The sequence below is a fragment of the Dromiciops gliroides genome, chromosome 4 (genome assembly GCF_019393635.1).
Source record: "Dromiciops gliroides isolate mDroGli1 chromosome 4, mDroGli1.pri, whole genome shotgun sequence".
NCBI classification, from domain to species: Eukaryota; Metazoa; Chordata; class Mammalia; order Microbiotheria; family Microbiotheriidae; genus Dromiciops; species Dromiciops gliroides.
Genome location: NC_057864.1, coordinates 254,326,065 through 254,342,580, shown reverse-complemented (window position 1 = coordinate 254,342,580; position 16,516 = coordinate 254,326,065). Strand labels below are relative to the sequence as shown.

At 41.2% G+C, this 16,516-nt stretch overlaps 1 protein-coding gene across 1 annotated transcript; it reads left to right on the top strand.

Moving 5' to 3' along the window:
- Positions 1–202: 202 nt before the first annotated feature.
- LOC122725476 (trem-like transcript 4 protein) lies at positions 203–15,604 on the top strand. The gene is made up of 5 exons (XM_043962595.1): positions 203–296; positions 542–949; positions 2,889–2,961; positions 14,500–14,602; positions 15,468–15,604. Exons 1-5 carry the CDS (start codon positions 245–247, stop codon positions 15,498–15,500), a joined length of 669 nt encoding a protein of 222 aa, XP_043818530.1. The 5' UTR covers positions 203–244; the 3' UTR covers positions 15,501–15,604.
- Positions 15,605–16,516: the final 912 nt, after the last annotated feature.

Here is a 16,516-nt window from a genome sequence, read left to right as displayed (position 1 = left end):
CTGGCCCTATCTTGGGGGTCAGAGACCTGCTGAGTATAGGCACCCCAGCAGGAACTTTCCCACCCCTGCCCTTTGAGTACTACACTTCTGCACCCACTATGTCAGTTCTGCTCCTCCTTCCTCTCAGAAGCTGAGAGGAAGCAAGAGCAGGGTCAGGTCTCTGCTCCTCATACCATCTCTCTTGGGGACAAAGGGTTGGCAACTCCCCTTGTTCTCTTCCCTTGAACACTCAGAGAGGACCAGCATGGCCCCAGAAATCCTACAGCTGCTGCTGCTGCTGTCACTGGGAATCTCAGGTGAGGGGGGTTGGGACAAGCACGAGGAGGAGAGGGCTGAGGGATGGTGAATGGTAATGAGAAATGGGGAGGGATGGGAGAGAAGAGGGAGGTCGGGGGAAGGACTAGACACCATGGGGTATTCAGGGGCAGGGATAGGAGGGAAATTCACTAAAGTGCCTCTTTAGTGCTTATTCTGTCTGTGGGAGGGCAGAGGAGGCTGTTCTCTGAGGAGACCAGGCTCCCCCTAACCCTCTTATCCCCAGACAAGCCAGGGAGGAGGCAGACTGAGCTCCAAACCCAGGAGATGACGCAGATCTCCCCAGGCCCCAGAGGAGGAGAAGTTCCAGCTGAGGAAGAGCACAGACTACTGGAGGGGGAGACATTTAGTGTGAATTGCCCCTACAAACCCCAGGAACATGACAAGAGAACTTTGACATGGTGTAAAAAACAAGAGAATGGAGAGCACTGCATTGTCTTAGAAACAGAGTCCAAGTTTTCAGTATCAGGCAAAAAATACTTCTCCTCTTACGACAGCAATAGTGGCATCATCACTATCACGATGTCTGGACTCAGAGTAACTGACTCAGGTGTCTACGAGTGTGGGATCTATGAAGTAGCTCCTAAGTGGGGAAAAGATGTCCTCAGGAGATTCCACCTGGTGGTGTCCCCAGGTAAGTCCCTTCCAGCTAGAGCCTGTTCAATTCAACCAACATTTGCTACACACAGATGAAGTTCAAGGCTCTTCCTTGGGGGCTTTGAGGTTCCTCGGGATGGGAGGGGGGCATAAACCCTCCCACTTTCTAGCTCTCACTTTTTCTCCTCTCCCTCTTTGCCTCCGCCAACTTCTGTCCACTCTCTTTACTATGATTCTAACCCAATCTAATAAACATTTATTAAATGCCTACTATGTGCTAAGCTGGGGATACAACTAATACCAAGGAAAATAGTTCCTGCCTTTTAGGAGCTTACAATCCAAAGGGGGAGACAACACTCAAAAGGAGACAGGAAAGGGGGGTGGTGAGAGGAGAGGTTCATGGGACACCAAGGGCATCCTGGCACAAGGGTGTCTTGTTCCCTGGAGTTGAAACCAGACAGGGCAGCAGGTACAAAGTAGAGTGAGATCATTCTAGGAGGGATTAGCCTAGGGAGCCTGATTGAAAGCTATCTCTGGGATTCATGGCAGCTTCCCAATATCCACCATCTCTCTCTCTCTCTCTCTCTCTCTCTCTCACACACACACACACACACACACACACACTTCACTGGTTTAGATTCCTGCACACTCTGGCCCCTCTCTTTAGGAAACAACAGAAGCATAGCTGAAACTCTCTCTCTGATCATTCAACCAATCAATAAATGCTTACTGTGTACCAGGAACTGAGTTAGGTGCTAGGGATACCAAGACAAGTTAAGACAGTCTTTGCCTTCAACGAGCTCACATTCTAATTTGGGAAGGCTACTTATAAATAGCCAAGTACTTAGGTAACCAAGGAAGGGAAAGTCTCTTGCAGAGGCTGGGATTTGAACTGGGTTTTTTTGGTTTTTTTTTTTTTTTTGCAAGGCAATCAGGATTAAGTGACTTGCCCAGGGTCACACAGCTAGTAAGTGTCAAGTGTCTGAGGCCAGATTTGAACTCAGGTCCTCCTGATTCCAGGGCCAGTGCTCTATCCATTGCTCCACCTAGATGCCCCTTGAGCTAAGTCTTGAAGGAAGCCAAGAAAACTAAGAGGGGGAGGTGAAGTAAGAAAGCATTCCCAGAATGGAGACAGACAATTGCAAAGGCACTGTGGAGTCAGGAGATGGTGTGCAAGGAACAGAAAATAGGCTAGTGTTTTTCTATCATGGAATTATAGAAGGAAGGAAGGAAGGCATAAGAGGTAGGTAGGGGTAGACAGGAAAGTGACAGGTTATGAAGAACTTTCAATATGAAAATAAAGACTTTATATTTGATCCTGGAGGTAATAGGGAGCCATTGGAGTTTATTGAGTAGGAGTGTGACATGGTAAGACCTACCTTTTAGGAAAATCACTTTGGTAGCTCAATGGTGGTTATATTGGAGTGAGAAGAAACTTGAAGCAGGGAGACCTAATAACAAACTATAAAAATAATCCAAGTGAGGGTCACTAAGATTTGTCCATTGATTGGATATATGAAATGAGTGTGAAGAGTTTAGGATGATGCTGAAGTTGTAAGCCCTAGTAACTGGAAAAATGGTAGTGCCCTTGAAAGACATAGAAAAACAATGAGTTCTGTTTTGGATATATTGAGCTTAAGATATGTATAGGACATTGTTTGTGTTCCACTTTGTTAGAGACAGTGAAAACATCCCATAGTGATATACCTAAACAAGCCATCAATGGACTTAGAGATATCATAGGAGTCTCAACATGACTACAGCAGTAGGAAAAAATAGGATAGACTACTGGAGAACATATAATGAATGGTATATGACACAGCTCAACAGGGTACCTCATAGAATGCATTCATAAAATACATTGTACTTCTTAAAGCATAATTCCCCTTTTAGGTCCACATCCCTGTGCTGGTAGCTCCTAGGTAGTACAGGAGATGGGGAACCCACACATTTCTCCCACTGTTTTCTCTTTGCAGCTCAAACACAGAACCCCATCAAAGGGATGCAAGCTACCTCAGAGGCCACTACAACCAGTTCTGTGACCAACAGGTACGGTACCTTTCTAAAAGCATGGGTCAGGGCACCTAGGTGGCGCAGTGGATAGAGCACCAGCCCTGGATTCAGGATTACCTGACTTCAAATCTGGCCTCAGACACTTGACACTTACTAGCTGTGTGACCCTGAGCAAGTCACTTAACCCCAATTGCCTCATTCGCCCCCCCAAAAAAATTAAAAATACAAAACAACATGAGTCCTCAAAGCTCTTGGAACCAGAAATCCATGTGTCCCCAAATTACTTTTTAAATACAAAGTGTCCCTATACTCACTGACATTTTCTAGTCTCAGTTCAGAAGATAGAAAGTCCCAGGGAGCCTAGAGCTATAGTAGGCAAAGGGTAACTGGGCTTAATTCCTATTCTCCCTATATTCAAATTTGTTTTGATCTGAAGTCAGATTTCCTTTAGCCACAGCCTTTAGCTCAGCCTACAGATTAGTGAGAAAGATGTGGTATGGTAAATTCCCCTTCCTATTTCCCCTTTATCTCATCTCTATCTGTTTAACAGGCTTATCTTGTCACACCACCTAATTAGAGTCAGTCCTTTGTTTTAAGCCAATGTGTCTAGAACTTCTGTGAGATAAAATATATACATGTATATATGTATATTCACACCCTTAATAATGGGTATGAATATATAAACCCTGCAGAGAAAAAAAATATTTATATATTTACATGTATGCATATATATAACTTGTATATTTATATAAATTATACATAGCACAACATATCAATATATTTATATATTTATATAATTTAATAGTATATTAGTATAATATAAGCATATAAGATATATTAAATATAATACCTTATATAATATATATTTTAATATATGATGATATTTACATGTTTATATATAACATATTTGTATATTATACACATACATATATTTGTTTTCTGTGGGGTTTATATAATCACGACCATTATTAAGAGGTATGAATACATAAAGATAAAAGATAATATGGACAAATTAGGGTTAGTTGAGCTAAAGAGCTGGTCACCAGTTAACCACTTAAGGCAAAGGTGCTTCCCTCTCAGCCAAACTGGGGAACCCCAGCCCACCCCTACTTCCCATCTGACTGTCCCAAGGAGGCTTCCTTATTCCCTGACCTGAAGGAGCCAGTCTCTAGCAAAAATGGTATGGTATAAAAATACACGCAGGTTTGAGGTGGAACAGGGTTTCTAAAGGCAAATTTTCTGTACTGGCATTTTTGCCTTCAGAAATTGTACCCTGCCTTGTACCCATCTGGCATTCAGTGCCTTCATGTTACCCCTTAGTTGCCTAGTTCACTATGCTCCTAGGATGGAAAACTCCAGCACTTTCAAAGTCCTTCTCACTGGGCAGCAGATATGCCTTAGAATTCCTGCTATGCTTCATGCCACCGATGTGACTGACCATGGACAAGTGCAGGGTCTCAGTTTAGTCTTCTTTTAAATGGACTCAGACTTGATGACCCTTAAGGCCCTTGCTAATTCTAAGTCCTGTGATCCAGATAAGCAGATTCAAATTCGTATCCATACTTGAGAGGCTGGACTAGGTCCTCCTTCTCACCAAAGCCTTGTTCCCTTCTGGAGCTCATTCTCCTTATCTGTAAAATATGGTGTTTGGACTCAATAATACCTAAAGTGCCTTCACTTTCTAGAGTTTATGATTCTATGGGGGGAGAAGAGGGGAATGTTCATACGTAAAACCTCATTTAACCAGAAAGCGAAATCTAAAACCCTATTACCTGCAAGAATAAAAGGTAAAGGCTTGAGATAGCTACCTTCTATTGTAAGATTGTGGTGCAGGATTATCAGGAAGATCTGAGTTCAAATGCTGCCTCAGACAATCACTAGCTATGTGACCCTGGGAAAGTCATTTAACCTCTGTTTGCTTCATGGGGGTGGTAATAGAACCTATCTCCCATAATTCTTTTGAGGATCAAAGGGATATTCTTTGTAAAGCACTTTGCAAACCTTAAAGCACTATGTAAATGTTAGCTGTTATTACTTTTATGTGATAGCTAGATTTATTTATTTATTCACCACTTACCTCAAAATTAATCTCTCCCATCAGAGAGGGATAACAAAACTAACACACTTGATACATATTTATTCCAGACAATATGCATCCAGAAGTCCGCCAGAAATAGTCTTTGGTCACACTCTTACTGGCACCTTGAGACTGACAACTTAGTGACAGTGAATAATGCACATTTCTCAAATCCTTCAAATCTCTAAGTCAAACTAACCTGGCCTGTGTTCCATTCCCACCAAAATGTCTCTTGTTTTCTAAGGTGATTATTATTTCGTGCCACTGAAGAAGCTAAGTGGTGTTGTGGATAGAGGATTAGGACTAGAATTTAAAAGACCAGAGTTCAAATCCAGCCTCACGTACTTTCTAGCTGAGTGACCTTGGGCAAATTACTTAACCTCTGTCTGCCTCTGTTTCATTAACTGCAAAATGAGGAAAACAAAAGCACTAATTTCACAGGGTTGTTGTGAGGATCAAATAGGAAATTTTTAAAAATGCTTAGCATAGTGCCTGGCACATAGTATCCACTTAATAAATATTTATTCTCTTCTTGTAAATGAATCACTATTGGTGTGTCCATCCACTAAGTGAATCCTGGATTGACATTTGCATTTTCACAAGGTCCCTCTGCAGGCAATGCTCCTTGTAGGTCCCTAATACCTCCATTTGTCATCTTTCTTGTTTCCCACATTCCTGGTTTTCCAGCATTCCATGGTTCAGATCTTACTACTAGTCCAACAGTATCCCATGTCCTAGAATGTTTTTGTTCTAATAATAGAAGTTGAGGCACTCTGAAAATCCAGCACTATTTCTGGGCAAGTAAGTCTTTTTGGCTCCCCTAAAAAGGACCCTCCCCTATGGAGGAGAAAGAGCATGGAACAAAGAATATTAAAGAGAGAAAGAATATATAGGACCCAAAATCTAGAGTTTAGATAACATTCAATCCAACCCTCAAATTTTACAGATGGGGAAATTGATCACAGAGGTTAAAAGATGAGTTCAGAGTCACATATGTAAGAAGGAACCTGCCAGGTGGTTGATCTGCCACCAATTCCACAATACTTTCCACTACTCATGACACCATTTTGAGACCTCTCCTTTTATAGATAATGGAACTGAAGCCCAAACAGAAGAAATAAGCAAACGCGATTGCTACCCCTCCCCTCAGGAAGCATGTGAGTGGCATAACTGATATCAGAACTCAGGTATCCTGACTCCTTATAAAGTACTATTTCTACCAAAATATGCTGTAAAAATGTGTGCTTTGAGGGATGCTCTTTTAGCATCCAACTTTTAGTTTCATTCAGTAATGTCTGATTCTTTGTGACTCCATTTGGGATTTTCCTGGCAAAGACATTCAAATAGTTTGCCATTTCCTTCTCCAGCTCATTTTACAGATGAAGAAACTGAGGCCAAAAGGGTGAAGTCACTTACCCAGGGTCACACAGCTAGTAAGTGTCTGAAACCAGATTTAAACTGCCTTCCTTACTCTAGGCTCAGCACTCTAAACACTTGTACTACTTAGCTGCCAAAAGACCTATACAACCCAAAAGAGCTTTCCTGGGAACCTAACATAATGTCTGAAATTCCAACATGAGAGTCATCATTCAGGGCTAAGAAACCAAAGTGATAGGAGAGGTGGAAGTATTTTGCCCAATTAGAGTCCTTTAAGCCAGAACTTCTCTTCAAAATTATACTTACAGTTAGATAGATAGATAGATAGATAGATAGATAGATAGATAGATAGATAGATGATAAATAGAGGATAGATGATACACACACATACATATACATATATGATATGCATATATACACAAGTATACATATAATACATGTACACATATATTTACATATCAAACACATAAATATGCATGGGTTTATATAAAAATAATTTGTTCTCTGTAGAATGTATATATCCACACCCATTATCAAGGATTAGGTCATCAAATAACTTCTACTTTATGGATCTAAGTTTCCCCAATAATTACCAGTCACCTCATAGTGCAAGGGGGAAGAGGGATGAAATTTGAGAGATTTTAACATAGGATGATTATGTTTTTATAAGAGGAAAATGCTAGGAAAGATTTGTAATTTGGGAGCACTGTTTTGGACTGAGGCAATCAGCCACTACAATGGGGTATTTTGAGCTATTGAGGGAAGTGGAATTTGAGGGCATCAGGCAATTATGGAAGGGGAAAATGTCCCAAAGGATAGTAGAATAATCAGGACAACAAAATCCCTTACTTTACTGCATCAGGCAAATCAGCCAACCCAGGTTTCTTTTCCTTCCTGTCATGCCCTTGAAACACTTACACTATTAGAAAATCCTTCTTTTTAAAGCTGGTCCAATGCTCCAATTGGAGGTCCTCCTGGTAGGCCTCTTATAAAGCAGGAAAACCAACCTGGAACCAGAAAAAAAGGGAAAAATTTAAAAGAGCCCTTAGCTTCCTCCCTCACCCCCAACCTTGAGAAAGAGAGAGAGAGAGTGCTCATCAATAGTCATTGTGTATGTTATTTAAAGAAATTAATAGAAGAAAACACCAACCTAACCATGATAACTTGTTAATGGATTAAACAATCCAGTAAAATGATCCCTGGTGAGTTTAAATGATCTATTCAAGGTCACAGAGGTGACTTTGACACTAGTATCTGAGAAAGAATTTGAACCTGGGTCCCTGCCAATTCCAAGACCTGCATTCTATTTATTATGCTGTGTCCCTGTCCATGAACAAATATAGCTAAGCAATAAACTCAAATGACATCAGCAATTTAGACAGCAGATTTTTTCCCTGGAAACTTGACTGAAATTTAAGGAGATTATCCTCTTCTCCTTGATTCCACTGCTAGCAAGACTAATATTAGGGTGTGGTCAATAGTTCTCCATGGGTACCTGACACAGAGAGCCTGGCCCCAGGGGATGAGGCACATAATGGTGGCACAGTACAAAGGGAATGGTTGTTTTCAAACTGTATATATAAGTTATTGAACATGGTCTTTCTTTCATTGCTCTTATAGTTGTGAATGAGATCATACTAATTGCTCAGGATCAGTTCAGTGACCACTTCACTTGGCCCAACAGAGACATGAGAATTCAGAGTTGGCTACTTTTTACAAAGGTAGAAATAGAGTTAAAATAGTATAATGGCCATGGCAAGAGATAAAAGACATCTGATCCCCTGGGAAAGGTTGTTAATAAGGATATCCTGGAAAACTACTGTGTATAGGCCCATTGTTAATTGATATGTGTAAACAACTGGGATCAATTTCCAACAGCAAGATGATGATATCATTCACCCTTTGATATAGAAGAACAATCCTAACTTGCAAGGTACATAATTTGTGCATGGCACCTGATTTTGTCTGAGTAGCTAAAGGATCAGGGTGACTTGTAGCCAACTCAACCTTAATGGCCTCCTGAATCCTTTTTTTTCTTTTTTTTTTTTAATCTTTATTTATTTATTTAGAATTTTCCCACCTTACATATAAAAAAAACAAATTGTAACATCAATTTTTAAAACTTTGTGTTCCAAATTCTCTTCCTTCCTCCCTATCCCCCCTTAAGAACTCAAGCAATTCAATATAAGTTATACATATGCAGTCATGCAAAACACAGCACAGAAAAAAACTTTAGAAAAAGGAACTAACAACAACAAAAAATATACTTCCATCTGTTTTCAGATGCCTTCAGTTCTTTCTCTGTAGATGCATTGCATTTTTCATAAGTCCTTCAGAGTTGTCTTGGATCATTGAATTGCTGAAAATAACTAAGTCATTCACAGCAGATCATCTTACAGTATTTTTCTTGTTTTGTATATAGTACATTTCACTTTGCATCAGCTCATGTAAGTCTTTCCAGGTTTTTCTGATAGCATCCTGCTCATCGTTTTTTTTATAGTAAACTACATTTATATGGTACTTTAAAGGGAGATTCCCTTGCAAAACACCCACAGGGTTGATTATTACAACAACAATAATAGTTAACATTTATATAGTACCTTATACCTGACAAAGAATTTTCTTCACAATAGCCCAGCAAAGTACCACCACCACCACCGTCATCATCATCTCACATTACTCTTGCCTCTGCTTCAAATATTCCCCCAGTTACTATTGATAACTGTGTTTCCCTCCATGATATTCACTCCCCAAATTTACTCTATTTTTATCTTCTTTTACCCTTTCCCTTCTCAAAAGTGTTTTGTTTCTGACTGCCCCTCCACCAACCTGCCCTCCTTTTCTTCATCCCTCCCCACTTATCCCCTTCCTCTCCCACTTCCCCACAGGGCAAGATATATTACTATACCCACTTGAGTGTGTATGTTATTCCTTCTTTGAGCTAATTCTGATGAGTGTAAGGCTCATTCACTCCCCCACTCCCCCATCTTCCCCTCCATTCCATCAGCTTTTTCTTGCTTCTTTTATATGAGATGCTTTACTCCATTCTGCCTCTCCCTTTCCCTTTCTCCCTGTGCAATTCTCTCATCCCTTAATTTTATTTTAAAGATGTCATCATGGGGGAGCAGCTAGGTGGCACAGTGGATACAGCACCGGCCCTGTAGTCAGGAGGACCTGAGTTCAAATCCGGCCTCAGTCACTTGACACTTACTAGCTGTGTGACCCTGGGCAAGTCACTTAACCCCAATTGCCTCACCAAAAAAAAAAAAAAAGACAAACAATCCCCCCCCCACAAAGATGTCATCATGGGGCAGCTAGGTGACACAGTGGACAAAGCACCTGCCCTGAAGCCAGGAGGACCCTAGCCCAAATCTGGCCTCACACACAAGCCACTCACCAGCTACTTGACCCTGGGCATGCCACCCGACCCTGACTGCCCCACCAAAAAAAAATGATAAACAAAAAAAAATGCTGTACAAATACCATCCCTTCATCATCAATTCCCAACTGTACCCTCTGTCTAAATTTATTCCTTTCAGCTGCCCCAATACTGAAAAAGTTCTTACATGTTAGAAGTATCATCTTCCCATGTAGGAATGTAAACAGTTTAACCTTTTAATCTCCCTCATTATTTCTTTTTCCTATTTACCTTTTTATGCTTCTCTAGGGTCTTGTATTTGAAAGTCAAATTTTCCATTCAGTTCAGGTCTTTTCTTCATGAATGCCTGAAAGTCCTCTTTTTCATTGAAGTTCCATTTTTTCCCCTGAAATATTATACTCAGTTTTGCTGGGTAGGTGATTTTTGGTTATAATCTCAATTCTTTTGCCCTCCAGAATATCATATTCCATGCCCTCTGATCCTTTAATGTAGAAGCTTTCAGATCTTGTGTTATCCTGACTGTGGCTCCATAGTACTTAAATTGTTTTGTTTTGTTTTGTTTTTTCTGGCTGCTTGCAATATTTTCTCCTTGACCTGGGATCTCTGGAATTTGGCTACAATATTCCTGGAAGTTTTCCTTTTGGGATCTCTTTCAGGAGGTGATTGATGGATTCTTTCAATTTCTATTTTACCTTCTGCTTCTAGAATATCAGGGCAATTTTCCCTGACAATCTCTTGGAAGATGCTGTCTAAACTCTTATTTTGGTCATGGTTTTCAGGTAGTCCAGTGATTTTCAAATTATCTCTCCTGGATCTATCTTCCAAGTCAGCTGTTTTTCCAAGGAGATTTCACATAGCCCTCTATTTTTTTTTAAATTAATTTGGATTTGCTTTATTGTGTCTTGGTTTCTCATAAAGTCATTAGCTTCCATTTGTTAAATCCTAATTCTTAAGCAATTATTTTCTTCAGAGAGCTTTTCCATCTGGCTTTTCCAGCTGTTGACTTTTTTTTCATGACTTTCCTGTATCAGTCTCATTTCTTTTTCAATTTTTTCTCTACCTCTATTACTTTTCCCTTTACTTCTCTTACTTTATCTTCAAAGTCCTTTTTCAGTACTTCTATATCCTGAGACCAATTCATATTTTTCTTGGAAGCTTGGGATGTGGGAGCTCTGACTTTGTTATCTACTTCTGAGGGTGTATTTTGAACTTTCTTGTCACCAAAGAAACTTTCTATGGTCTACATCTTTTTCTGTTGGTTCATTCTGATAGCCTATTCATTTTTAACTCCTTCTTATAGTGGGGCACTGCTCCCAAGACACACTGTCCCAAGCTTCAGGGGGTCCCAGGTGGTACAATTTAAGGAGAGGCACATTCTGCACTCACCTGGCCTGTATTCTCATCTGTAAATAACCCCAGGCCTAACTTACTCTTTAACCTGGAAACAATAAATCTGTTCTGCTGTGGTTGCTAGCTCTGGCAAGCCTGCACCCCTCCCCAACCTGGGCCACCACTCAAGACTGCTTCCTGATTCCCAGCACAGGCAAAACAATTGAGTTTCACCTCAGCACCAGCAAAGACCCCTGTAATCTCTCCCCTGGCCAGCCAATTAGCCCTCTCACCAGACCATGAGCTTAGTTTGAGGAGAAACCACCACTGCAGTCAATTCAGAGGCTATAGGGATCTCTTTCCCTGGTGTGGCCTGGATCTGTGTTAGCATGGCTGCAGGGCTGTGCTTCACTCTCACCCCAGTACAACATACCTTTCCTGCTGACCTTCTAAGCCATCTTTGGCTGGGAAATGATCTCACACCAACCTTTTGTGGGTTCTGCTGCTCCAGGAATTGTCTTATGGCATTATTTGGAGGTTTTTGGAGAGAGCGTGTGGGGAGCTTGGAGAAATTATTGCCTTTCCTCTGACATCTTGGCTCTTTCCAGCGTTTATTATTAAAATATATTTAATGTAGTAAAGAATTGACCCAGTATCATTTAATACAAGCAGAATAACCCCCAGTGCCATATTGTCTTTAAGAGAGCACATGACATCAATCAGAGTTCAGAAGCCCTATAACCTACTCTGGCCTAAGAGAAGAGTGCTCACCTGTGGAGAACCCAGAGGGCTCTCTGTCGTCCCTTTGACTGAGTTCCCCCTCCCCAGACTCAGGCCATAGTCACTGAAGCAGCAAGAGTTTCCTGGGAGAGTTTTGTGGTCAAAGCTTGAATTCCAGAGACAATGCTTGGCCGTTCTCCTAAGGGCAGGGCAGGCAGTTGAGCTAACCTCGCCTTGTTAAGGCCTGGAACAAGTTCTGTCATGTCAAGGATGAAAGGTTGAAAATTTTTCTTATTCTCTTAGAATTATTCTTGCAGGGACTTTATTTGATTTCTTTTTGGTTTTTTGCTTTAAATACTGAGCTATCCTAATAATAAAAGGTGCACACAGTTATTCACTCATAAGGTGGTGCTATCCTCCCAGACATTCAAGATCACAACTTCAGCTCCATTCCTGAATCTTTATTGGCCTTCATCATGTATATTCAATCTGTTACAAAGTATTGTCATTTCTATCTTCTTTTTCCTTTTTTTTTTTTTTCAGGGCGCTGAGGTTTAAGTGACTTGCCCAGGATCACACAGCTAGTAAGTGTCAGGTTTCTGAGGCCAAATTTGAACTCAGGTCCTCCCGAATCCAGGGTCAGTCCTTTATCCACTGCACCACCTAGCTGCCTCTGTCATTTCTATCTTTATCTCTTGTATGTATTCTCCTTTTTTTTCCACTCATATAGTCATCACCTTAGGTCAAGTCCTCATCACCTATGACCCAGACAATTACTATAGCTGTCTAATTGATTTCCCTGCCTCCAATCTTTCCCCATTCCATATAGCTACAGAGTGGAGAAGGAAGCTCATCAGGTGACGGATGTAGATGAGATAGCTAAAGTAGTGGAAGTGCTTGAGTGAAATAAAATGTGAAAGAAAGAATCTGTGGGAAATTGTGCCCCCGAATACATGAGGGGATTTTTCTTTTTACTTATATTGATAGTCTCTCTTGTGGGTTCCCTTGCCTTGGACATCTTCAAGCAGAGCTCCAATACCCACAGTCAATTCAGTAGCCACTGCTGATTCATTTAGAAGTTATTATTATCCACATTGAATAGGTAGGGTTCAGGGGCCCTGGTCACGGCTCTGGGATGAAGAAGAATACTTGTAGTTTCTTAAAGAGCAGAGCATAGGGCAGGACAAAGGTGAATACACCTCTCCTTAGATCATGCCACCTTGGAAGAAGTGAGGGTTTGCAGACCCCCAGAACTAGCTCTGAAAGAAAGCTTCTAGCAGGAATGAAAGACTCTCTTAGCAAAGGGTGGGGGATGATGAGGCTAGAGATGTCTGTTCTGCCTCCCTGATAGCCACACACAACTATGGCTGCTCACCACATGTGGTTTCCTTCTTCATATCCTTCCATGTGGGTGCTCTGTCCATTTTGGTTGTTTAGACTTTGTAAGATATACTGGGATTTGGAAGCTAGATTTTTTTTTTCTAAAAGCTGGCACAACTTACTTTTTTGTACTGTGCAGTTTTCATTTATGATTTCTTGAAATATAGCTCTGAAAAAAAACAGGCTTTTTTTTTAATGGTTTTTGAGGAGTCCAGGGATTCTCTGGACCAGTACATTGTCTTTCAAATGGAGCTACTTGACTTTGCTTGGACCAGGCTGATAAACAGATGTCAAAACATCTACATGGGCTGATAGGTTGGTAAAAAGACAGGATGGAGACAGCCACACCAGCTCACTTATTGGCAAAATGCTTGTGGGCATCTCCCCATGTTGGGCAATAGAGGAATATGAGGGATGGAGACACATCAAAAATAGCTGGGGGACTTTCCATGTCATTGAGTCACCTCTGCTACACTGGACTTCATCACCACAGCAAGGGAAAAACAAGGGTGGAGATCCTCTACTCAGGCTAATCGAGTGAATTTAAAATCTGCAGTTCACAGTTCTAGGGCCTAATATACAGAACTTATAATCACTACCCCTATGGAATCACATCAGTTTGATGAATGCCAATTGAAATAAAATAGGAGTCTAGTCACAATCATCTATCACACCCCTTGGTGATGCCATTGAATTCATCAGCTTGAAAGTCAGGTCACAAAAGCTGACCTGTGGGTTGAGATTCAATGAAGAAGCATTTAAAACGAGCTAGCAATGGGTTCACTGAGAATGCTGCCCTTCAGGGGGCATGCTCCACTTTTGTAAATGTGACTTCCTCCTTGATAAATTCCTGAGTCATGAGCTTGAGGTACAAGCTAACCATGGCTCAGCTCACTGGAGAAGTTCATGGGCACCTCAATATCTTGGTTCTCTGCTCTCTGTCTCCCTCTCCTGGCTCTCCCAGAAGTCTGTTTCTTCTGGTCAGTGATTCACACAAAATTTTATTTTGTTTTTCTTTCACTAAGTGTCTTCTGCCTCCTTGTAAGTTATGAACTTCCTTTTGCTCTGTTTTCTCCAAAGTCATCTTTGTCTTCCTTGGGGGACTCAGAGAAGTCACCTCTTGTACTCTCTTTCACATAGTAGCCCTTTAATAAATGCTAGTGGATTGAACGATTGGTTTTCCCAAGAGCCAAGAATCTCTCCCAATGTTCTGTAGTCATGTAAAGCTTATACAGAAAATATGGAGAGGATTCTATCACAGGCATTGCAACAACTTGTTTGGGACCACACCTTGTCTGTTTTTCCTACCCAGGACACCAAACCCTTCCATTGTTCCTGCATTTTATGGCTTCATCCTGATTAAGGTCCTGGTATTTTTGGGCTTTCTTCTTGTCCTGTGGAAGTGGTACTCCCAGGTGAGTAGAGGCTTAAGTGAGGACCAAGATTTTAAATGAATCCAGTAACATTCCTTTACTGACCTCCAGATAGAAGTGCCTCCCTAGACTCCCAGGCAGAATAAAATGTCTGTATGTTTCCAAAGAACCAATCCTAGAGCTATCATAAAGGTAATGCAGAAAAAGGTTCCAAAAATATAAACCAAGATGGGGTATTCCCCAAATCTCAAGGCAGTTTTAAGCTTTAGTAGCTATTAAAAACCTAAAATTTCACTGACTATAGGGACACACCATATTAAATAGCTTTAAGAGCTATTTAAGAGCTTTAAGCTAGTAAAACTTAAAACTCAACTGAGACTTTGGAGACATACTGCATAAACATGAGGGAACAAAGCACCCCTATGGTAAGGGGGAGAAGCCTATAGTCCTCTATTGTGTACGTACCATCAATAAAGTCACCGTATTCAGTGAAAAAACCATGAAGGAGTGTTGGCATTATTACAGTTAACAGTTCTAGGATTGCAGTGTGGGTCAAGGACAAGAAGCACAGTGGAAGGGCAAAAGAATAGGGACTACATAGAACACAGAAGGGTTGGGTCCCCAGAAGAGGAGGGGGAGAATAAATGTATCTGGGGGAGGGAAAGGTGACAGCTTGAACACAGTGTGATGGACTTTCTCTTGACCTGCCATTCCTTTCTTGGATCTCTGAATCCTGCCTGGTCCTCTGGTATAGGAAAAGAAAATGGAAGAGAATTAAGGGGGGAAAGATAACCAGGTTGAAAGAAGTAAAAATTTTATTGTGTTCTGGGGCAGAGTTGGATATGGTAGGGAGCATGGTCGTGAATAAAGTCTTTACATTTTCTGAATTTTCTCCTCTTTCCTCAAGCCAATGAAGACACGGAAGGAACAGAAGAGATAAAAAGAAAATGGGGGTCTTCAGAGCTAACCCCCAAACAGTACCATTTGTTGCTGATAACTCCAGCTTAGACCAGAGCATAGAAGACTTTGAAACATTCACATGCCAGCTAAGAGCCCAAACAACACAATTTCTGATCCCTCTGCCCAGATGCTAGAACCCTGCCCAACCATTCAGGCTTGGGACAAACCCACTGTTCTCTCCTCCTTTATGCTAATCTCTGATGATAAGAGGGTCTTTCTCAACAAGGCCAATCTTTCAACATGATCCCTTGATCTTGTTTCTTCCTATGGGCTCCAGAAGATTTCAATCTCTTCTATCCACTGGTTCCTTCTCTACCACCTATAACATCCTTATTTTTCTCCATCTCTAGGAATCATCACTAGATTCTACTATATCTACAAGCTATCATCCTATACCTCTCCTCTCCCTTTCAGCCAAATTCCTAGAAAAAGATTTCAACACATAGGGCTTAATTTCCTTTCCCCCAGTTTTCAAGTCTTTGCAGTCTGCCTTCTGATACTATCACTCAACTGAAGCTGTTCTCTCCAAATGTACCATGGACCTCTTAGCTGCCAAATCAGAAAGCCTTTTCTCAGTTCTCATTCTTTCTGACCTCTTTAAAGCACTGTATTCTGCTGACCACTCCCCCTTCTCATTGGGTTTTTCTGGCGTTGGACCTCCTGGCTGTCTAGTCTTTATTAGTCTCTTCCTCCCAGATCTCTTCTGAAACTGCCACCACCCTACACAGGCTCTCAGCACTTCATGCTTGGATTGTCACAATGGGTTTTTGGTTTATCTCTCTGACTCAGGTCTTTCCCCACTCCAGTCTGTCTTCCACTTAGCTATCAAAGTGATCTTCCTAAATAAGTCTGACTAAGTCAACCCCTATTCAATAAACTCCCTGTTATGTCCTGGATCAAATGTATAATCTCCTCTTATTTAAAGTCCTTCATAATCCGTGCCCCGCCCCCCCCTTACTATTCCAGTCTTTTTATGCCTTACTCCCACCTACGCAC

What these genes read in the sequence shown, in the direction of transcription:
- LOC122725476 (XM_043962595.1), top strand. Translation starts at nt 245, where the DNA reads ATGGCCCCAGAAATCCTACAGCTGCTGCTGCTGCTGTCACTGGGAATC. An exon ending in GCTGTCACTGGGAATCTCAG is followed by an intron (nt 297 to 541) that starts GTGAGGGGGGTT and finishes TCTTATCCCCAG; the next exon opens with ACAAGCCAGGGAGGAGGCAG. An exon ending in ACCAGTTCTGTGACCAACAG is followed by an intron (nt 2,962 to 14,499) that starts GTACGGTACCTT and finishes TTTCCTACCCAG; the next exon opens with GACACCAAACCCTTCCATTG.